This window comes from Pongo abelii, chromosome 1, assembly GCF_028885655.2.
Source record: "Pongo abelii isolate AG06213 chromosome 1, NHGRI_mPonAbe1-v2.0_pri, whole genome shotgun sequence".
NCBI classification, from domain to species: Eukaryota; Metazoa; Chordata; class Mammalia; order Primates; family Hominidae; genus Pongo; species Pongo abelii.
In genome coordinates this window covers 122045086-122069256 of record NC_071985.2, presented here as the reverse complement: position 1 = coordinate 122069256, position 24171 = coordinate 122045086, and the positions used below count along the sequence as shown (strand labels likewise).

The following is a 24171-nucleotide window of genomic DNA, read 5'->3' as shown; positions in this document are numbered from 1 at the left end:
GCCTAACACAAAACACAAAGAAAAAGCTCCCACTGTAAAAATGCAGCCCTAAATATCCTCTTCCACATTCTTATGCTCCTCACCTCTATCTCACAGTGTTTCCATAAGTCTTCAGATTATGGGGCACATGTGCTTCTTTGCATTTCTTAGTGGGAAGGATTATCACTTCTATTCACAGCTGAGAGGTGGGAAGGACTTGGAACTGCTGTAGAAAATGTTGAAATTTTAAATGTATAGAAGTCAATAAGTTATAGTTACGGTTCTCAAAGGAATAGACTACTAGTATATATTACATACATTGTATTTATATACTATAGCAAAACAAATACTTGAGTATATTATATGCCAAAAAGGTAAATAACAAGTTTTATGCCAACAAACCATAACTTTAAATGTCTTCATACTGTGCATTTAAATTTCAATACTGAAATTTTATTTCAAAGTTTAGAAATAACTGACATAATGCTTCCTCCTATGCGTAGGTGTCTGTGGTTATGTCACCACAGTTTGTGTATCATGTCATTTTAAAACATCATAAAAGAAATAAAACAATAACAATGTTAACTTCCATGTTTCTATCTGGATTCATCAGCTGTAAGGCATATACATTTTTCCCCGGGGTGTTGATGGGTGTGCACTGATCCAGTCACACCTCCTCACATGAATCTCCTGTTATACACAGACATATTTCTTCAACACCTAAGACATGCAACTGAGCTCAACAGTGAAGGCTGTAGTTTGGCAAAGCCAGCTGGCATGTGCAAACGTAGGCTCATTAGAATTTTGCTCTAAGCCCAAATCATTATCCATTTTCATTTCATAAATGATTTAAGAACTTAGAGAGGGGTCTGCAGCTATTATGTAGGAAAAATTATATTTTAATTTTTTTAGAGCACAGATGCCCTTAAAGATCCATGGAGTGGTTAGGTAAGGCAATAATGTCACAAGTTTCAATGAACTGGCAATCTCATTCTGCTTTTAATACTTCTGTTCTGAATAATTTCTTCCCTCTTAATAAGGGAGAGTCAAAATATTTACACAACTTTCTGGTATGGTTCTTCAGTAAATTAAGCAAAGTATAAGGAGATAGAAAAATAATTTGCATAATGCTATCATCTATTGTTGATTAAAACACATGAAAACAGAAAAATCTTAAAACTGAAAAATATCCATTGTCATAGCAGTTATCACTAAACACTACTATGACTGGTTATACTTTCTAAGATTAAATCTAGATAAACCAACCATAAGAAAATAATCTTTTGTTATTAGAAAAGTCAATCTCTTCATCTTATTTAAATAACTTATATTTGATCCTTTTATTTGGTTAAAATATCTGATTATTTTAAACAGGTTAATTTTCAGTATACTGAAATGAAATAGGTTTCTGGAGATATGTTATCTACATGAACTCATTAATTAGTGACATGGGATGAAGCCAAGTCTAAAAGCATAAGAGATTTATTTGTCTTTCAAGTCACCTAATAAAAGTAGCATGGGTTTCAGAGCCAGAATAACCTGGCTTTAAATCATTGCTGAGTCTCCTGCTAGCTGTGAAGTCTTAGGGAAATCACTTTAAGCATCTATTTTATGCCCTCCTAAAATGAGGTTAATAGCACTTACCTTGCAGAGTTGACAAGTGTCCAGGACATGGTTGACTCTTAATAAATGGTAATTATTATTCTTATAATAGAAAGGAAATAGGAAGACACTGATTACTTGTGTATTTCATATTCACAAAGCATTGTATTAATCATACAATGCTTGTGAGTGATGATCACAATATAATCTCTTAGCAAAATCTCTGATGCCGTGTCATGGAATTATTTTTTCTAAGTGTTCTACGTGTATTAACATTTACTATTCACAACAAACCTATGAGGTACTGTTTATCACCCTCATTTTACAAACAAAGAAACTGAGGCACAGAGAGGTTAAGTAATTTGTTCAAGATCATATAGCAGAGTCAGGATTCAAATCCTGGAAATATGACTGCAGAGCTTATGCTTTTAACCACTTTATTAAAAGCCTGGAAATAACATTTATGGAAGATAGCAGCCATTCACTCAACAAATATAAAAGGTGCCACATTCTGTGCTAGACACTAGTACCCAAAACCTTCAAGACACAGAGCTTATATCCTTTAGGGAACTTACAATGTGGTGACTACAAGCAATCATATTACCTCAAAGTTATGAGTCAAAAGCCAGGATATTTCTCTGGATTAAAGAACAAAGGTCACCTTTAAATTACTGCCATTTAATAACCATAAGAATTATGGCACAACCATAATTTACTTATAGAACTAATCAAGGTTTCTACATCTCCTGAATAAATGTGAATAAAATTGTCATTGCACTTCGTCCATCTCTATGTTAAGAACAGATACAAAAATTATTTTAATGTAATTGTTACAATGTATCTAACGTATTATCAAAATGTGTCATAAAAATAATTTCTGGTCATTAAGGGTACCAAAAGTTTGGTCAAGAGGTAGATCAATGTCAAAGGTTAACTCAAACAAAAAGCAAAGAAAACTAGATAATGAAGTCCTAGTTAGATATACATAGATAAAAACAAATCTCTGATAAAAACAAACAACAAATCTATGACCAGGTATATTTAGATTTCTTGCGTCTATTTGTTTGGTCTTTTCCTTCCTCAGCTCTCTCTTATAGTCTCAATCACTATTTTCTGCTCTCTTCAATGCATGCATCATAAATGTGCTCCTAACTGAAAATACTTTATGGGCTTTAAAAATAGGGTTACTCTCATTTACTCTGGAAGGACAGAATAGTTATATGCTATCAAAACCAAAAAACAATTGTAGATAATGTATAATTTACATAATGTATATGAAACAGAATGATTATGTTTAAATAAAATGTTACTCTTATTTTTAACCATTTTTTGTTTCAAAGAACTGTACCACTGCATACTATTAAATAATTATGTAAATTAAATTGGACCAATAATCTAACAGCAGTAGATTCTGCCATTTATCCTTTTTAAAGGGGAAACAGGTTGCTTGGAGGCCAAGTGGGTTAGTAAAAGGAATGGAATAATTTTCAGTTCGGCTTGGGTGAAGGTTATTCTGAAGAGCAATGACTGTTTTTTCATCCTTTTGTAATAAACAATGGAAACTAAATGACAGCAACATGGAAATCAAATGAGAAAGGTGTAAATTATTTTTAAAAAGACACCAAGCATGTAACTAAGATAAAACTGTTGGTTTGGCAAATACCATCAGTCTATATATGAATGACAGTTCCCTGGCTCTGGATAACAAAAGGGACTGCTCCCAGTAGATCACAGAGTGCTCACCTGATTCTGTTTGTCTTCTGGCAACCCTTGGCATATGGCTGAAACTTGCAGGTGTTCTCCCAAGATCTGGTTACTTCCTGTCCCTCCTTTTAATTGACTGTCTGCAATTCACTCAGTTTTAAACGTGCATCCTTTATTTATTTGAAGTTTATTTAGCTTGTCAAGTGCTGTGATGATGACAGAGCTGTTGTGGGATCTGTATTTTTTTTTAAAGAGAAAGCCTGAAGGTCCCTTGTAGTAAGGTTTCAGGCACACTGATCGAATCTCTCATTTGCTTATGTACAGAACACTTTTACATTTGCTTTTAAATTTCATTTGTTGGCTTGAAAGTTCTTGGAGAAAGAAAACTGTAGAGAAGCATCTTTCAAAATTATTGCCTAATAAATGGCATTTAATCCAGATCATGCCTTATTGTGGTTAATATCTAACATTCCAAACACCATATTTTCCTTCTTGATTCAGTCATTATGGAATGACATAATGATTTTCATAGTTAAAAAATGCATTTGGGATTCATTTCACCTCCTTAGAGTCTCAGACTTAACTTTATTTTTTGTGCGGCTTATTCAAACAGTGGTTTTCCTTATGAAATCATTTAAGTTGGAACCATCTGGAAAGGTTACTGTGGAAACGGCAGGGGCTGGGAGGTGGGGCTAGAGAGCAAGAGATGCCATGACAACCTTTTTCGGGTTTCCCAGGAAACATGGGTTGCTATGGAAACTGCATCAGTCAGGTCCGAATTAGTAACTTCCGCTGGAAGGGGCGTCTGCCACTTTAATCTTCTTGTAATACTGCCGAAGCTTATCTCTCAGATGCATTAGGAAATTTTTTGTTTCTCTCAGCAACACTGAAAACATCTGTTTCTAGACTTTGATAGATGTTGGGGCTGGGACATATGCACAGAACTTCACAGGAATCTGTTAGTCTAATGCTTTAGAAATGCTTAGCAAGCCCGAAAGAATTAAACTAATTAGTCAGATCAGGACATCTTGGGCATTTCCCTTTATTCAAAGTTGTAGAGACCCTTAAAATTCTGGGAAAGGGGACTCAAATAGGAATTTAAGTCAAAAACCAAATAACTCATGGTGGGTTTACAAGTCATTATTCTAGTTAGACTCTTCATCCACATATCTACAGGGTAGGCAACCGAAATACATATTCAATAAATAATGTTGAAAGGTCCATCAAACTGAAGCATCATTTACTACGAATCGATGTGCTTAGGAAAGAAACAACTGCCTTTAAAATTCTGAGGTTAAACAGTTACTCTAACTGTTCTTTAGTTTCATTTCCTCCCAGGATGTACTGCTCTTTTTTAAATAGGGCGTGTACTAGAAATGAAGTTTAATGTAAGTCTGTTGTTTACAATGTTAAGAGAGAGAGGGTAAGGGAAAAGGAGAGCTGAGAGAATGCAGCCCACTTGCAAAACAGGCACCTGTTTCAGTATGAAGCAGCAGGGAGAGGGAGAATGAAGTGTGCTTTCCACTTCTTCAGGTCTTTTCCTTGATGAATGGTCTGGAAATGTATAAAACAAGGGCATAGGCAGACCAAGGGGGCACGTTCCACACAATACTGAGCACAGCATGTCACTTGTATCACATATTAAACATCGGTGAATATCTTTTTGATGTTGACACAAGAGTTGGGATTATTGTTCGTGGTGCAGGTGGCAGTGGAATTGCCCGTTTTGAAAGGGGTCTGGGGGAAAGCGCTATGGTTCATACCTCCCTCTTCGATCACCATATACTCCGACTTACTCAGAGTCGAGTTACTCCTTGCTTTTCGGAGCTCCTCGGCTGAAGAGGAGAGGTGCTGGCAACTTCCCACGTGCATGTACTGGGCTTGCTCTTCCCCTTCTGTCTCTCGGTGGTAGAAGTAATTGAAGTTGGAAACAATCACGGGAACTGGCAATGCGATGGTCAAGACACCGGCGATGGCACAGAGAGATCCCACAATCTTGCCCCCTATGGTCACTGGGTGCATATCGCCGTAACCCACTGTTGTCATGGTTACCACTGCCCACCAGAAGGCATCTGGGATGCTGCTGAAACCTGAAGTGGGGTCGTCCGCCTCGGCAAAGTAGACCGCGCTGGAGAAAAGGATGACCCCAATAAAGAGGAAGAAGATGAGCAACCCCAACTCCCGCATGGACGCCTTCAGCGTTTGCCCGAGGATCTGCAGCCCCTTGGAGTGGCGCGACAGCTTGAAGATGCGGAAGACCCTCACCAGGCGGATGACCCTCAGGATGGCCAGAGACATGGCCTGCTGTCCATTGCCCTGTCGTTCGGCCAGCTCGGTACCCAGAGTGATAAAATAAGGGATGATGGCCACAATGTCGATCAGGTTCATGATGTTTCGCGAGAAGGTGGCTTTGCTAGGACAAGCGAAGAACCGCACCAGCAGCTCGAAGGAGAACCAAATGATGCACAGCGTCTCCACCACGAAGAAGGGATCGGAGAAGCTGGAGGCTCCTGCCGGGGCCCCCGACGTGCTGTTGCCGGCTGCTTCGAATGAGTCCTGCGACGTCGAGGCGGGGTAGTCCTTCTCGTCGCGGAATTCCGGCAGCGTCTCCAGGCAGAAGATGACAATGGAGATGAGGATGACCAGCACGGACACGATGGCGATGCCCCGGGCCGGCCCGGAGCTCTCGGGGTACTCGAAGAGCAGCCACACCTGGCGCTGGAAGTCGCGGCGGGGCAAGGGCCGCTCCTCCTCCCGCAAGAAGCCCTCGTCCTCGCGGAACTTCTCCATGGCCTCCTCGCCCAGCTGGTAGAAGCGGATCTCCTCGGAGAAAATGTCGATGGGCACGTTGACCGGCCGGCGGATGCGGCCCCCGGACTGATAGTAGTAGAGGATGGCGTCGAAGCTTGGCCGGTTGCGGTCGAAGAAGTACTCGTTGCGGAGCGGGTCGAAGTACCTCATGCGCCGCTTGGGGTCGCCCAGCAGCGTCTCGGGGAACTGGCAAAGGGTCTTCAGCTGCGTCTCGAAGCGCAGCCCGGAGATGTTGATGACCACGCGCTCCCCGCAGCAGTCCTGCTCGCCCGCCGCCGGCAGTGAGGGCGGCAGCGGCTCGTAGCGGTCGCAGCCGCCGCCGCCACAGCCGCCTTGAAGCGGGGCCCCTCCACCATCGGCCACCTCCGGCTCCAGCAGGTGGTCCCCGGGCACCACGGTCATGTCGGGCGGCAGCTCGGGGCCTGAGGCGGGCTCCGCGTAGCCGGGGTTCACCAGCGTGTGGGCACCGCCGCTGCTCGCTGGGCGCTGGGGAGGGTGGGCGCGGTGGCGGGCTGAGGGCGGCGGCGGCGAGCGCAGAAGGCTGAGGTGCTCGTCCATGCGGCGGGGAAGAGGCTGCAGCGGTGGGGCCGGGTCGCTCCTCCTCGCGCTCCCCGCCCTTTCGCCGCCTCCGCCCCCAAGCCGAGCCCGCCGCCTGTTGCAGCCAAAGCCGCGAGGCTCTGTCTGGGTCTGGCGCGGTCAGCCGGGCTCCCGCACGGAGACGCCTCCTCCCTCCTTCTCGCGCTCTCCGCCCCCTCCCCTGCGGGGCGCGCGCCCGCCTCCGCGTCCCCTTAGGATTCCCGCCCACCGCGCGGGCGCGCGCCCCGCTCCCGGGGGCAGCCGCAGGGCCTGCATTTCTTGCAGCCCTCAAGGCCCCTCGGTGTCAGCGAAGAGCCCTCATGTTGTACCTCGGCGCCCCGCGGGAATGCCCACCCAGCAGAGCCGGCCCACGGGGAGTCAGGCTGCCGGCCCGGGCCCCTAGGCTCCGCCCACTTCTGGTCAGCGCCCCTCGCCCCCGGCCCGCCTGGCCGCGTCCCAGTCGCCAGGGTTTTCGGCCCGTGGGCCGGGAGAGCTCCCGCCGTGGCCCCGCGGGCGCCGGCCCCCTGGCCTCCACACCCCTAGGGACAGCCCGGGGAGGGCAGGCGGGCCCAGTGTCCAGGGAGGGAGTGCAGGCCAGGCGGGCGCCCTGGGCCGGAGGCAAGCCTGGCGCCGGCATCCCAGGTTCCCTTGAGGGTCGAGGACCGCCAAACCCTGGGGAGGAGCGGGGGGTTAAACAATTTAGCTTCTGCTAGGATGCGAAGCCAAAGGGAGTAATGGGTGCTGATGGGCTTCGCAAACGGAGTCCGAAGGAAATGGATTGTTAAAGGCGTTCGGGCCCTGCTGCTTTAGTGAATAGTTCACACCTGTTTTCGCAGCGGAGATTTCGGCCACTGGGAAGAATCAAGGACCAAGTTTCTGATTGAGATTAGCAGTGACAGCCAGGTCTTTATCCACTACACAGATTTCCTGTCGGTGGGGAAATATGAGGAAAAATGGGAAAGGAAATTCACGAAGTCTAAGTTGTGTGGTTAGAAAGTCCGACTTTATGACTCAAGCCTGTCATGGAAAGGATGAGCGCAGGACCTGTACCTAGACTTTTTACTTAATATTTTGGCACTGCCCTTGTGGTAGGGAGGGATGAGAGCAGGACCTGTACCTAGACTTTTTACTTAATATTTTGCCACTGCCCTTGTGGTAGGGAATTTGCAGCGCTCTAGTTGTTAAACTGGAAGGACATTCATTCTGCAACTTGTACCTCTTGCTTGATCTGGGCCCACAGATAACTTACATGTATCTTCTTTAAACTTATTTTTCCAAATTGTTGTGATTACTTTGAACACAATTTGTTTCCAGAAATTTTAGCAATCTAATATAACTCAACCCTAGGCTTTAAAAAGTCTGTTTTTTATTGTATCATTCAAATCATTTACAGAAGAGGAACTATTGTCTAGACAGCTCCTCACCCACCCAAAGTTAGCTGACAATTCAATTTTAAGTAAGTGATTTGTGGTCAATACTTCCCACCACCACTCCCAACCATGGGGTTCTCTAGGGCACAGAGTAGGTCCTAGACAATTTATATTTCTAGCAACTACCAAAGTGCCTTGTAAATGGTGGAGACTTGGTACATATTTGTAAAATTGAATTCCCCAAGGAGTGTCTCTTTGCGTTGCTATCTGCTGTGGAGTTTCAACATTTCTTCTTTTTGAGCCCAAGATGCTGCTGTGATTCCTAAGATGAGGAGTGAGGAAAAACTGAGCTCTCCATAGAAAACACTGCTCATTTATTCCATAGGATTTCCACCTCTGGCTCTCCTGGGCACAACAGGCACCCATGTCCTTTTACTGTCCCTTCATCTTCCGTTTCATCTCCTGGTCAGTGCCAGACAATGCAGGCAGTCACTTATGTTGTGAGATGGCAAAACTGGGCAACCATGTAAAACTCTTTCTCTTACAAAACTCCAGAACACTGGAATGTGACAGCCACCTCATTATTTTGCATATATATTTTGAGCTGGTGATTAGAGTAGCAGTATGATCAATCATTCATATATTTAAATCTTAGAATGAGACAGACTGCTTGCTGCAATGATAGCTCATGGAAAGGCAAAGACCCTATTTTTAAAGACCAGATGTTTCATGTAATTCTATGTCTGACTTAGAAAGTGATTTATTCCTTCTTTTGCAGGAATTAGTACTGAAATTAATATTAATCAATGGCAAGGAAGACCAGAGCAGAGGATAGTCCTGTGACAAATGGTCACAAGCTTCTCCCAGCTGTGAAATATCTTTCCTTCGTAAGTGACTATTTCCATTCCCTTTCATGTATTTGCCTTGTCTGGAAGACTTTGATTATGTGCTTCTTAGGACATATATAAAGTCCTTACTTTGTATCTGGGGCCCAGAGAAGTTTAGCAATTTGTTTAAGCTCACATAGCTAGTTAGCAGCAGAGCTGGGCCTAAAATCTTGGACCATTTCCAAATCCAGTGTTTGCTTTACTGTATCACACTGTGCAACGCTTATGTTGATCACTGTGAGTACTTAATATACTAGATTTCTAACAGCAGCCTATTTGCTTCTGATTGCCGACTAGTTCACTTCAATTCATATTTATCTTAACTGAAAACCACTCCTTCTGACCGCTCGTCTGTTGTCTATAGAAAGTGAGTTGGTGGGCTCATTCTAGCCCTGTTGGACAGCCAAACCCATCACAACAAATCAATGCCAAAAATGGCATTTCAAGAGGAAAACATACCATTTATTTAGTACCCCCGACAGAGTAGCTCAAAGTGATTTGAAAATGTCTCATTAATCCTCATGACACCCCTGTGGGATAATAATAATATAATAATTATAACGTTTAGGCGTAGAACTGTGGCAAAGCCAACAGCTTCTCTGAGCATGTGCAGGATTTCTTCATATTTCAGTCTGCAATACTAGAGCCTGACTAAAACCGTCAGGTTTGCAAACAGCAAGGGTAAATAAATCTTGGTGTTTGGACTTTCTGTGTTGCTCTAGGCATAGTTTGTGTTTCCTACTGACCACATCAGTCCTAGAAATAGTTCACCAGTTGTTTGCCAGATGGTAAGCAGCATTTAGGATTAGCACAGAAGTGTTTGAGAGTGGGACAAGGCAGGGCTAGAGATCCTGATCCACAATTATAGATAAATGAGTGGAGAAACAGCACCTAGTAACAGTGTAAAAACGTTCCCATTTCTCCACATCCTCTCCAGCATCTGTTGTTTTCTGACTTTTTAATGATCGCCATTCTAACTGGCGTGAGATGGTATCTCATTGTGGTTTTGATTTGCATTTCTCTAATGACCAGTGATGATGAGCTTTTTTTCATGTTTGTTGGCTGCATAAATGTCTTCTTTTGAGAAGTGTCTGTTCATATCCTTCACCCGCTTTTTGATGGGGTTGTTTTTTTCTTGGAAATTTGTTTAAGTTCCTTGTAGATTCTGGATATTAAGCCTTTGTCAGATGGATAGATGGCAAAAATCTTCTCCCATTCTGTAGGTTGTCTGTTCACTCTGATGATAGTTTCTTTTGCTGTGCAGAAGCTCTTTAGTTTAATTAGGCCCCATTTGTCAATTTTGGCTTTTGTTCCCATTGATTTTACTCATGCAGTCTTTGCCCATGCCTATGTCCTAAATGGTATTGCCTAGGTTTTCTTCTAGGGTTTTTATGGTTTTAGGTTTTATGTTTAAGTCTTTAATCCATCTTGAGTTAATTTTTGTATACTGTATAAGGAAGGGGTCCAGTTTCAGTTTTCTGCATATGGCTAGCCAGTTTTCCCATTTATTAAATAGGGGAGTCTTTCCTTATTGCTTGTTTTTGTCAGGTTTGTCAAAGATCAGATGGTTGTAGATGTGTGGTGTTATTTCTGAGGCCTCTGTTCTGTTCTGTTCCATTGGTCTATATATCTATTTTGGTACCAGTACCATGCTCTTTTGGTTACTGTAGCCTTGTAGTATAGTTTGAGGTCAGGTAGTGTGATGCCTCCAGCTTTGTTCTTTTGCTTAGGATTGTCTTGGCTATATGGGCTCTTTTTTGGTTCCATATGAAATTTAAAGTAGTTTTTTCTAATTCTGTGAAGAAAGTCAATGGTAGCTTGATGGGGATAGCATTGAATCTATAAATTACTTTGGGCAGTATGGCCATTTTCACGATATTGATTCTTCCTATCCATGAGCATGGAATGCAAATTAGTTCAGCCATTGTGGACTACAGTGTGGCAATTCCTCAAGGATCTAGAACCAGAAATACCATTTGACCCAGCAATACCATGACTGGGTATATACCCAATGGATTATAAATAATTCTACTATAAAGACACATGCACATGTATGTTTATTGCAGCACTATTTACGATAGCAAAGACTTGGAACCAATCCAAATGCCCATCAATGATAGACTGGATTAAGAAAATGTGGCACATATACACTGTGGAATACTATGCAGCCACAAAAAAAGATGAGTTCATGCCCTTTGCAGGGACATGGATGATGCTGGAAACCATCATTCTCAGCAAACTAACACAGGGACAGAAAACCAAACACTGCATGTTCTCACTCATAAGTAGGAGTTGAACAATGAGAACACATGGACAGAAGGAGGGGAACATCATACACTGAGGCCTGTCAGGGGGTGGGGGGCTAGGGAAGAGATAGCGTTAGGAGAAATATGTAATGTAGATGATGGATTGATGGGTGCAGCAAACCACCATGGCACATGTGTACCTATGTAGCAAACCTGCATGTTCTGCACATGTATCCTAGAACTTAAAGTATAATAATAATAAAAAAAAAGAGCACCTAGTATGTGCATAGCATTGTTCTAGATACTGTGGGGATATGAAGTTTAAACATAGATCATGCCCTCATTGAGCTTACATGCAGTTGAAAAGATAGGATATAAATCCATGAAAATTTTTACAGTGCTATTTATTAACAATACATGACAAGAGTACTAGAAATATTACTTGTGACTATTTTGTCTATTCTAGCCAAGCTGGATGCCTGGCTGTTTCTCAGTTATACTAAATGAGTTCTTCTCTCAGGGTCTTCATACTTGCTCTTCCCTCTGCCTGAAACACTCTTCCTCCAGTTTTTTTTTGTTTGTTTGTTTTTTGTTTTGGCTGTCTCCATCACTTTAGGCCTCCATTAAAATTGTCAACTTCAGGGAAGTTGCCTTCCCTGACCACAACCACACTATTTCAAATAGCAATCCTTCCCCACCTGGGTTTGGTAACTCTGTAGTCTCTTACCTCCTTTATTTTTCTTCATTGCGTTTATTTACTTGACATTATATTTTATATTTACTTTGTTACTTTCTTATTGTCTGTCTCCTGCACTAAAAGATAAACTCCTTGAAGGCAGGGTTTGGGCTTTTTGACTTCTGTATGCTCCAGATCTAGAAGAGTACCAAGCACATAGTAGATGCTTAATGGAAGAAAGAAAAGGTACAGAATGAATATACAGACATGTGACAGTACTCTGTGTGTGTGTGTGTGTGTGTGTGTGTGTGTGTGTGTGTGTGTGTGCCGAGTGTTTATTTTGAAGAAGTATCTGTCTAGTTCTGGTTCATAGAACCAGTTAGGCTATACACATATATATACAAGGATTGTTTTTTAAGTGCCACTTCTTCCCTTTTTTTTTTTCACCTTCCCTTCCTACCATCCTGAAGGGGTCTGCACTCCAGAATTATACTTTAAACTCCCCCACTTGATATTCTTCCTGCAGTTCCTCAAACTTAATATTTATAACACTGAACTCATTATCTTCTCCCCCAAACTTGCCTCTCTTCCTGTTTTTTTTTTTTTTAATTTTGTGCTAGAATACGGAGTCATCCCTGCATCCTTCCTCTGCTCCCACATCTATTCGGTCACTAAGTGCTTTCCATTCCCCCTCCAAGCCCTTCTCAAGTCTGTCCATACCTCTCCATTCTCACTGCCACTGTCCCAGTTCAGGCTGCCATGACAGTTTCATAACAGGCTCCCTGCTTGCAGTCTCTCTTTTATGTATTTTATCCTCCAGGATATAGCTGAGTTATTTTTGTAAAACATAGGTTGGATCACATTGCTCTCCACTGCAGCCATGATGGCCAAACCCTGGCTCTGACCTGTCATTCTGGCCGTATCTCCACACTACTTGCTGGTCCTTGGACAGGTCATCTACTTACACACTGAGGAGCCATTGCTCAGGCTAGCTGCTTATGCTCTAGCTTGCTGGATACTCCTTTCACCTTTTTCCCACTGGTGAATTCAATCTTCAAGTCCCAGCTTAGAGACCACTTCTTTTGAGAGCCCCACCTTCTTGTCAGTCATGATTACCACTTCAAAGAAGATTCCATATAACTGATAAATGAATTCAGTGATACTCTTTCTCATCAGAGCTCTTACGGTATTTTGTTTAAAGCCCCATTAGAGGGCTTTATTGTACTATATTTAGGTGTGTTTGATATGATCTGTCTCCCTATGAGAATGTGAACTCCATAATACTAATAGCTAACATATTGAGCCGTGAATACACTATGCTAAGCCAGGCATGGTGCTAACCACTTTATATGCAGTAACCTCCAACAGCCCTGTAAGGCAGATAATATTACTACTATAATAGTAGTAGTAATATTTCAAAGATAAAGAAACTGAATGCAGGGTGGTGAATTCACTTATGCAGGGTTATACAACTAGAAAATGGTAGAACTAGGATTCAAACCAAGAAGTTCACATCCTCAAGCCCTACTGTAGGCTACCTTTGTGGTGATTAGAGGCCTTATCTTATTCATCTTTGTATTCCCAGTCTCTAGTATTGTGTTGCCATATGATAAATGCTTTTCATATAGTATAACAGAAGAAAAATGATTACGAAGCATACTAGCTATTTGCTAAAAAACTGATAGACCATGATGAAAGAATTAGTCCTGTTCCTCAATACAAGGGCTATACATGGGCTTTCCTGAATCTGTACCATTTTTTTTAAGAAGTAGGAAAGATGCAAGGTATAAAGAGAAAGTTATTCCAGAAGTAGATGCAGATATAGGTCCTGACTGGGACTAACATGGCTCTCCAGTGTTGCCATATCCTCAGAAAGACCCGGCATTGTAAGTCCTTGTTCTCACATGGCAGAGTGATTTTGAGAAAAACATTTCTAAGCCGAGCGCATTGGCTCATGCCTGTAATCCCAGCACTTTGGGAAGACAAGGCAGGCAGATCACTTGAGGACAGGAATTTGAGACCAGCCTGGCCAACACAGGGAAGTCCTGTATCCATGAAAAATACAAAAAATTAGCTGGGTGTGGTGGCGCGTGCCTATAATCCCAGCTACTCCAGAGGCTGAGGCAGGAGAATCACTTGAACCTGGGAGGTGGAGGTTGCAGTGAGCTGAGATTGAGCCACTGCACTTCAGCCTGGGTGACAGAGCGAAACTCTGTCTCTAAAATAAAATAAAAAGAAAAACATTTTTAGTCAGGGAAGATTGGAACTCTTATCAGCAAGTATGCCAACCAAAGAGTTAAAAGTATTGTGTGACTGAGCATTTACATAAGCCCGATTCTTTCTCCTTGAGCCTCTATATGTAAGAGACAACAATCAGACACAGAGCCACTTGCATAGCCTTTTCGGGTTGTAGTTAATTTATTGAAAAAGCAGGCACCATCACGCCTCTAATCATAGATAAGACATACAGTTAATGATGAGATAAGCTGTAAAGCCCATGTGTGCCAGTTATTTATTTGCAGGTGGGAATCTTCTCAACATTTGTAGAAACAATTGAATGGCTTTAGAGTACTAGCAAACATATTACCTCTCTTTTAGCAAGATGTACACTACAAGTAATTCTTTCACTATGATTTTTCTCAAAGTGGATTTGGCCAAGAATGTTTTAAAATATCTAGAAAATTAATTTATTTCCTCATGTTCCTTCTGTGAGGTACTTTGTTGTGAGGCTGTGGTAAGTCACAATAAAATTAATTTCAAGAACTAAAATGGATTATTTCAGTTATATGATTGAGTTGACATTAATGTGAACTGTTGAACATAAACTGACATTGTAAGCAAACACCTATGGGAAATTATTGAAACGCTGTAAGGTCAAGGGTCAAGGATACATTTTGATTGAGGTTTTTGTATTATCATCTGGTGAAACCCAAAAGTTATTAATCTGCAGGCATCATATTACAGTGTTATTACTTTGTCATTAGGTTTTGTAATTATGTTGATAAAGCAATTCAAGAACATGTCTGTAGAATAGCATTACAATTTTATTGAGTTTTCATTACAATGGTAATAATGTTAATGAAAGTATATGAAGGCCCATAATGATCCAGTTAACACTGAGTATTATAATAACAAAAGAATATGAATAGAATTCTTTGGGGATTTCATCATACCTGAGATATGATGCAATGGATACATTACTTGGTTATAAAATGGATGCAAATAAAATTCAGCGTGTTATGATACATCCGTCCTTGCCTGACCCAGGCACAGCTGCAAGTATTGAAAGCTTTCATTTATAGACTCAGGACAATTTAATTCTAGAGCCAATTTTAAACAAACTTATGGGAATATATCAGAAAATCTGATCTTCACCCCAATCCCTGGTGGAAGATCTTTCTTGCTGCTCTGAGCTCAGTGTGTCTGAAGTGGGCCCCTTATTGCCTATAAACGTTCATCCTGATTCTGAGCTTTCACCATCTTTTGCATGACAATAGGACCATGACTCTGTCTTAGCTTGTTACTGTTCTCTTTAGTTTCTCCGTTGATACTGAAGCCCTATCCTGAAACCTCAAGTGTCTTCTTTGAGATTCCATTTTTCTTTTTAGCCCCTAGTAGGCTTCTCAAAGGCTGAACCTTGCCATGGACTGGAGTCCTTATTTATGCCAGGTGAATCTCTTGGAGCTACACAGCTTCCACCACCCACCTGATTACCAGTATTGCCATTGCCATGGCCATTCTGTGGCTTGCATCCTACACTTGTTTGGACCTTATGAGTGATGAGGCTTTCCCAACTTGCATCCAAATTTTATCCTTCCCTCTAGGATTTCATAATTTGAGAAGCTGGCCACCCTTCTTGGGGACCTGTCCTAAAGCTGAATTTATTCTCCTAGCATGAAATCTCACCATTCCCAACCTATTGAAGTCCTAGCATGCCTCATGACTGAGTTATGTATATTGGCATGCACAGTTAGAAACACTAAACCAACTTACACTGAGGTTCATTGTTTATATAGTCATTTAAGTGAATTGTATAATGAATAAATGGAGATATATACCAGTTGTAAGGATGAATTGTCTTGATTTCCCACCCCCATCAAACTTAGGAATCCACCTGTAGCGTACCAGCCTTAACATGCATGTGAACAGAACTTTCTGCCAAATGCTTTTATGTTGAAGATTAGCTTTCAGGAAAAGCCTACAGTATGAGCATGTTTATCCATTATGTTATTCAGAACAAGCTCATGTAAAGATGTGCTATAGTGTACTAGAAGGGTTCTAGCCTTGGATTCAAATTATAGTCCTCTGCCTTTTATCCATGGGGAATATGTTCTAAGACCCCCAGTGGGTGTCTGAAACCACTGATAGTACTGAATATAATTGCTGTCAATCATAATATGTTTCTGTTCATGTCTTCCACCCACAAATTTAATGCCTTTCCATCTTAACTAAGCACTTGTCATGCACTGTGGCTATAACTTTTGCAGTTTGAGCTATGACAGCAAAACTAGCACAAATTTCTTTTTCCCTCTTCACAATTTCACAGACAGAAGATTTGCTCTAACTCAGTATAAGATGTTTTTTCCTTATTAAGTTGAGGACTTTCACCTTTTCACTGTTAAAGGAAGCACTTTATAGCTTCTCTTTGGCATATCCAAATTTCCAGCAACACTACTCTTGCTCTTTGAGGCCATTATTAAGTAAAAAAAGTGTTACTTGAACATAAGCACTGTGATACCACAACAGTAGACCTGATAACCAAGTGGCTACTAAGTGACTCATGGGCTAAGTGACTGGAGTGGATAGCATATACAGTGTAGATACACAGGACAAAGGGAGGATTCACCTTCCAAGAGGGATGGAGTGGGAGGGCAAGAGATTTCATCATGCTACTCAGAACAGCATGCAATTTAAAACTTATGAATTGTTTATTTCTATAAATTTTCATTTAATATTTTCAGACCACAATTGACTGAGAGTAACTGAAATTATGGAAAGCAAGATCACAGATAAAGGAGACTACCATTTCTGGAGTTAAAAATGCCCTTGAGAAATTCATTTTACCTCTCTCTGTCTTAATTTCTCACATGTAAAATGAAGAAAATAATATCTAAGCCACATGCAACGAGTGTTGAATTATAGAGATGGAAGTATTCAACTCCTTGCCTTAGATACAATAGGTGCTCAATAATTGCTTGCTCACTTATATTTTCTATACAACATAGATGCATAATGCAGGGAGGGTGAGATGCATTAGGACGTTCATACTTCTGATTGCAAAAGGCCATATGCAATGCAAATCCTTCATCTTTGTTGTGTCTCGAAGAGGGACACAACTTTATGGCTTTAATTAATATGTTGTCCAAAAGCACCCACACTTAGCAGGGCTTACAAAATAGTCAGAGAACAAAGTACATGCTTTAGAATCAGAACTCTGGCCTTTCCTGATTATTACTCCTATTTTTTTTTTTTTTTTTTTTTTTGAGACGGAGTTTTGTCACCTAGGCTGGAGTGCAATGGTGCAGTCTTAGCTCACTGCAACCTCTGCCTCTCTGGTTCCAGCGATTCTCCTGCCTCAGCCTCCCAAGTAGCTAAATTTACAGGCGCCCACCACCACGCCTGGCTAATTTTTTTTTTAACTTTAGCAGAGATGGGGTTTCGCCGTGTTGGCCAGGCTGTCTTCGAACTCCTAACCCCAGGCAATTTGCCCACCTTGGCTTCCCAAAGTGCTGGGATTACAGGGGTGAGCCACCAGGCCTGGCCCTATTACACCTATTATCTCAGTTTCTTCAAAACTTGTATTTAGCAGTTAGTAGGCATTCAAAAAACATTTGTTGCAGTAAACTTTACTTTTAGGTTATCTAGTCTACGCATTCATTTTACAGATGGCGTAAGTACGGTCTCAAAATATTAAGTCAGTTATATCCAAAGTCCAGCACTTAGTCAGTAGCAGAGTCAGGATAGAACCTAATGTTAACTAATTTCCAGCCAAGTTAAATTGACTTCTATTTCTACATTTTTCTTTTTCACTCATGATGTGGTGCCCTTTCTCTGTCCCTCTCTCCATTTCTCCTTGCTTTCCTTTCCACAATACCTATGCTGGCTACATATTGAGAATCTAAAATGAACAAGACACGTTTCCTACTTTTATACATGCCTGAGACATCCTGCCTCAGCTGACCTCTCTGAACCCACCCCAGTGCTGCCTGCTTATGGCTACCTGACTGCACTGGCTAACTTCTCTGCCAAGATCTATGGTTGCCTTCCTTTTCTTCTAGCCTTTTTACCCTTACAAGCATTTTTCAACCTCTTGATTTATTAGTCATCCTCTGTGCATAAATCAGGATTTCCTACCTAGACCTCCTCTCCTTTGGGTGCCTACATCCTACTGTGGTGTCCCAGTGCAGTGGGAGGTCTTAGGCACAGTTTGAAATTCTGTCCTTTTGGTGGCTCTGCAGGTGGTCCCCTGCTGGAGAGTTCATGTCTCCACTGCCTTCCTCAACCTCTGCATGTGGAGTCTGCACTTGACAAGATCAATGGTATGTGATTCTCGAAATTATTCTAATTGCGGCAGAAGCCTCAGTCACACCAGCTTAATGAGACCTGGAGTAGGTCTTAATTTCGATATGCCAATGTAAGCATGAAGGTATTTGCATGTCTGGCAAGTTATTTTCTACCCCACCTCTTGTCCTACTCCACTAGTTCTTAAGATGAGTTCTGCCTCATTTTCCTTTTGTTTAAACTGGACTACCTCCCTACCAGCTCCTACCGGGATCTTCCTTGGGAGACCAGCCCTACTCCTTGTGTCACCAACTCCTGTCTGTATCCTGCTCTTCAAGGGCAACAGTCCTGAAACCAGGGATCCATTGCCTACCCAATGTCAAGCTTCCTGATTTCTACTGCTATACCAACCCCAGTATGAACGGGAGTGGGCATTCTTCCCACTATGGATGTAGCTGACCTCCCCTCCTCTGCTATCATGTTGAGAAGATGCCCTTTTGGGTTAGACCCTACAAGACTACGGACTTCAGAGATGGGTACAGGGAACATCACTTTCCTGCACGGAGTAGAACAAAATGGCAAAATCTGGAAGGAGAGATTCAATCCCTAAATGTCAATATCCAAGAGATGTAGGAACTGACTGTTTTGTGGTAATACGTATTATTAATGGAGATAAGTGCTCTTTTGTGCCCAGATAACACTGGCTGCATAGCTTTGGGAGATAATGCATCGCTAAGTACTCCTGACACCCATTGCAAGGTTGATTTCTAAACAAATGGGCTGAAACTTAATTAGTTCTAATTCTAAAACACAAGGGCTCTGGGCCCACCTCAGCATGAAGAATGGAATCAAAGGTGCCAACTAAAGAGAATATTCCAGATGCTCACATTGAAATATGTAATCTGAGAGTGTTTTAAGTGCATCTGAGTACTTTAGTGCTTCATAAATGGTCGAGCTACATTATCAATCCTGGATATTGAGACACTAATAAACAAACACCTCTTACTTTTTATAATGCTGTGTGCCTGAGTCAGAGGAAATGTTGAGGATGATTAGAATACTGGAATACTCCTTTGTGGTTAGATGTTACTAAATCCCAATAGACTTTGGAGGTCAAAAAAAAAAAACTTCAACTATATGCCACATAAAATCTACTATAACTGGGGTTTTCTGAGATCATTTTCCTAAAATAATAAACATAACAACAGAAAGTTGACTGCATGAGAATGAAATGTAGAACATTCAGTTTGCCAGTTTTTTTTTTTAAATTACCTGATGAATGATGATCTTTTGGTTTAATAAAGCAACATGTTTAGGAAACTCCAAAATAGATTGATTTTATTATCTCTTTGTTTAGATGATGAGAACAGGGCCATATTTTTTTCATGATTACCTTCCTCAATACCTTGTATAGTGCTTTGTACATAGTAGGCCTCTATAGTTATTAATTGAGCATTTCATGAATTATTCATTTTCTATAATGACCAAAGAAGCCATTGCACTGATAAACTTTAACAGAACTTTTTGCTGCCTGCATGCAGTCTTGGTCATAGTTTACAACCATTTATGCCATTTCCTCCCATTTTAACATTTTTGTAATTTGTATTATGTCCCAGGTCTATGAAATTTCTGAGGCATAGTATAAAGTGCAAAGTTAATGCTTCTTTTGCACACAAATATAACCCTCATGAGAATAAAGTCATGGATTTCAAACTTATATTTCAATGTGACAACTATATAAAGCCAGATTGATATATATTTTAAATCATTTTCCCTATGGCTTTATCCCCACCTGTCCTTCTCCAAAGCCTCATAGCAGCTTTAGCAAGATATTTATTAATTTAGTTGCATCTTTCACATAGTATCGGATTTGTGTAAATGCAATAAAATTCATAACACTCCTGTATAACATAGGGCAGAGACAAGCAGGACCCTTATGCTCTGAGGCTGGAATATAAAGTAGTTTCAGTTGCTGAGATAGATTAATTCTTTAGAGTCAGAAAACAGTCTTTAACTCCAGTCAGCCCAATTTCTGCCAAATAAGCAAGAAGATAAATGCATCATTCTTTGAAGACAGAAGACATGTTGAGAATCAGACAACTTAATTTCAAATATGAAATATATCTAATTGATTTGCAATACTGTCCCTGGTGTACTACCCATTGAAGATGCAATATTCTGAGGTTTCTGGACCTGTGACACCAGCTAGAAAAACATTATCTGCCACTTCTGCTTGAGCAATAAGAAGACATAGGAAAAGCATGAGGGATGATGATACACGACTCTGCAACTCCTGTGGGTCACTGCACTTTATCAACCAGAGACTAGTAGCACACAAACATATTATGGGGCTGATTTTGTCCTCGGCTACATCATCAATTGGTGTATGTGAATCACCTGACCCTTAATGGGAACCTTCATATACAGTCAAAGACAGAATTTAGATTAGGATGTGAACAGGCCAAACAGGCTGCCTCTGGCAGGAGGTAAATGTGCTCTTTTAGCCTATCTTTATCTGGCTAATGAAATAATATTACCGAGTAGTGATTTCTTTTCTTCTTGTGGTTTGACTTTGGTGATTTCTTTTTTCTTCTAGGACTGCATTAAATTGCAGGAATGGAACTTCAATTAATATTATAATAATCCTCATTGCTGATAGTGTTTTTTAAGCTCATTATCATCACATTTCTGTGTGATGTTTTAAAGATGCACAAGAGATTTAAAAATCCCTGATTAAATATTTCCAGTTCTTACTAATATAAATTCATACAGCCTAAAAGTATTAATGTGATCAATGCTAAGAATAGCAACATCCACAGTAAATATGCTGAACCATTGTAAATTGCAATATTTATCTGATTTATTTTCTTGAATGTTGTCATCTACTCCAAACAGATTATTGGAGAGTTCTGCCATGTATAAGAGATGTCAGAAATAATTTTGGCCAGCTATATGGGGATCAATTTATGTGTCTATTATGCACCCACCAAATATTTAGCATAATGTATCAAAATAGAATGTGAGAATAGGTAATTTGTTACAAAAGCAAAAATCAATACCATAAGTAAGTAAATAACTGAATTAAATTAATGATTGTTTAAAATGTATTATTTGTTATACCTCTTGAAAATTGGGCAACCACAATTATTTTTCTGCATATGTTTTTGTGACATTTCTACTCTGAAGAATTCCTGTATAATAAACTCCATTTCATGATTTTTTTTTTAATCAAGTGTCATGGTCTAGACTAATGGACACATCTGCATATGCTCCAGTATATTTCTTTGTGGGTGTCTTCTAAAATATTCTTATATTTTAACTGTCCTAGCAACAACATCATCACTCCCAATTATAGATCATGGGACTTCAAAAAGTTCATGGAAAATGAAAACACTATACATGGATTTCAAAATCCATGCACGAAAATACCCTGGTGTTAACTTGTTATAACGTGTCTGAACAGGATCTAGTTTGAGGCACTAAGAAAGATAAGACATCAGTTTGAAAAGAGCCCCTATCAGAGCAACATAAATTCTGCTAAAATTGAAGCAAGAACAAATACCAAGTGTATGGTGAAGCCTGGGTGGAAGAATGGTGAAGTCATTGATACTTTATGAAAAGTGTATGGAGACAAGGCCCCAAAGAAATCAGTTTACAAATGGATAGCTTGTTTTAAGAAGTGATGAAACGGTGTTGAAAGTAAAGCCCATGGTACCAGACCATCCATATTGATTTGTGAGGAAAAAATTAATCTTGTTCATGCACTAATTGAAGAGTGTAGAGGATTACAGCAGAAATAATACCCAATACCATAGATGTCTAAATTGGCTCAGCTTACACAATTCTGACTGAAAAAGTTGAGCAACTTTCCACTCTGGGTGCCAAAACTGTTGCACCCAAATCAGCTCCAGACAAGAGCAGAGCTTTCAATGTAAATTTTAAACAAGTGGGATCAAGATCCTGAAGCATTTCTTCAAAGAACTGTAACAGGAGGGGTGAAACATGGCTTTACCAGTATTATCCTGAAGACAAAACACAGTCAAAGTAATGACTACCAAGAGGTGGAAGTGGTTCAGTCAAAGCAAAAGTGGACTGACCAAGAGCAAAGATCACGGCAATAGTTTTTTGGAATGCTCCAGTCATTTTGCTTGTTGATTTTCTGGAGCACCAAAAAGTGATAACATCTGCTTATTATGAGAGTGTTTTGAGAAAGCCAATACTTTAGCAGAAAAACACCCAGGAAAGCTTCACTAAGAGTCCTTCTCCACTCTGACAATGCTCCTGCTCATTCTTCTCAACAAAGAAGTGCAGTTTTATGAGTGTCAATGGAAAATCATTAGGCATCTACCTTATAGTTCTGATTTGGCTCCTTCTGACTTCTTTTGTTTCCTTATCTGAAAAAATCTTTAAAGGGCACCTATTTTTCTTCAGTAAATAATGTAAAAAAGACTGCATTGGGATGGTCAAATACCCATGATTTTCAGTTCTTTAGGGATGGACTAAATGGCTGATATCATCACTTAACAAAAGTGTCTTGAACTTGACAGAGCTTGTGTTGAGAAACAAAGTTTATATTTTTTATTTTTATCTTTTAATTCAGTTTTTCTATGAACTTTTTGAAGCCTCCTCTTTAAAATTGTCTTCCTCTTATAAAGGTTTTTTTATTTTTAAAAATACTGAAACTATAAAAAAAGTCTCTAAAATGTATGTCATTAATTCCCATAACATACTCTTTAATTTTACTTAGTAACATAAATTGCTTAAAACAGAACATATAGAATTTCATATTCACAAGTTTGCCTAATATGATGTTTCAGAAAAATATTGTATGTTCTCTTAGTTAATGCTTATGTCCTTGCCATTGACTTGTTTACAGATTATTTCATTGGATTGCCCTCTAATTCTGAGTTTTTAGTCTGAAATCCACCCAGTGTATGTGCAGGTCAAAGTCTGGAGGAGCTTTGGGGTAATAGGAAGAACTCAAGACTCTAAGTCCGGAGACACAGGTTTGAATTCTAGGTCCCTGGGTTCCTAAATCTCTCTGAGCCTTCAGTTTCTTCATCTATGATAAGTGGATGACAATAATTAGTTTACAGGGTGACTGTGAGGATTAAATGAAATATAATACTTTGAATACTTAGCATATATTTAATTTGACATAATCTAAAAGTGTTTGCCCAGGTTTGCTGGAAGTAAAAAATTGGTGCTCAACATCACCTCTCACTTGAATGGAAGAATAGCCATTGGACAGAGACATCCGTATATTAATGATTGGCTCTGGGTCTGTTTAGTTTTATTTGAGTCAATGAATAAGTGCCCATACAGCACTTTGTCCACTACTAATATTCTTATACTGTGTTAATTTCCATAGCAGCATTACTGCCTGCTGAGTTTCCTGGATTTGCTGAGCTAAACAAGTTCATTCGCACCCAATTCCACCTGCGATGAAGATCCATCTACAGGGCTGGAACTGACAGGGAAAACTTTTCATCCCATTTGAGGTCACCTTCACTTACAGGATGCTGGCTGCTGATAAGTATCCTATCAGGAGAAGAAAAGAAAAATAATTTGACACTTATAGCCTGTCTTGAAAGATGAGATTCACTTATCAGCAAACCAGATGAAGAGAATCACTGAGCACAGAAATGAGATCTGAGTACACTAGAACTCAACTAATGTATCCCTGCCCACACAGGGTTAGTCTCTACAAATTGCCTATTTCAGTTATTTAGCCCCATTTTTTCCCAGAGATGGTGTGTTTCACATAATCAATAGCTACAAAATAAAAGCAGCATCTGCCTTGCCTTCTTTTCCCGTTA

The 24171-nt window shown here is 40.5% G+C and overlaps 1 protein-coding gene and 1 long non-coding RNA gene across 6 annotated transcripts in view; one reads left to right on the top strand and one right to left on the bottom strand.

Moving 5' to 3' along the window:
• KCNA3 (potassium voltage-gated channel subfamily A member 3) overlaps positions 1–6785 on the bottom strand; it is a 21705-nt gene extending 14920 nt beyond the window's left edge. For 2 of the 4 annotated variants that reach the window (XM_054529707.2, XM_054529712.1), the window contains exons 1-2: positions 5082–6782; positions 84–205 (exon numbers count right to left, since the gene is read on the bottom strand). In XM_054529707.2, coding sequence (XP_054385682.1) covers positions 147–205; positions 5082–6654 — 1632 coding nt within the window. In that variant the 5' untranslated portion in view covers positions 6655–6782 and the 3' untranslated portion in view covers positions 84–146. Of the gene's footprint in view, positions 1–83; positions 206–3324 lie in introns of those variants that run through there. The other 2 variants (XM_063728245.1, XM_063728246.1) reach the window with 2 other exon arrangements.
• On the top strand, positions 5921–24171 carry LOC129049715 (uncharacterized). Of its 2 annotated transcripts, none has more exons than XR_008512976.2 (4): positions 5921–6474; positions 8821–8929; positions 18310–18390; positions 23724–24171. It is a non-coding gene; the product is annotated as an uncharacterized LOC129049715 (long non-coding RNA). The 2 variants fall into 2 exon arrangements; XR_008512977.2 differs by lacking the exon at positions 5921–6474 and adding an exon at positions 6905–7091.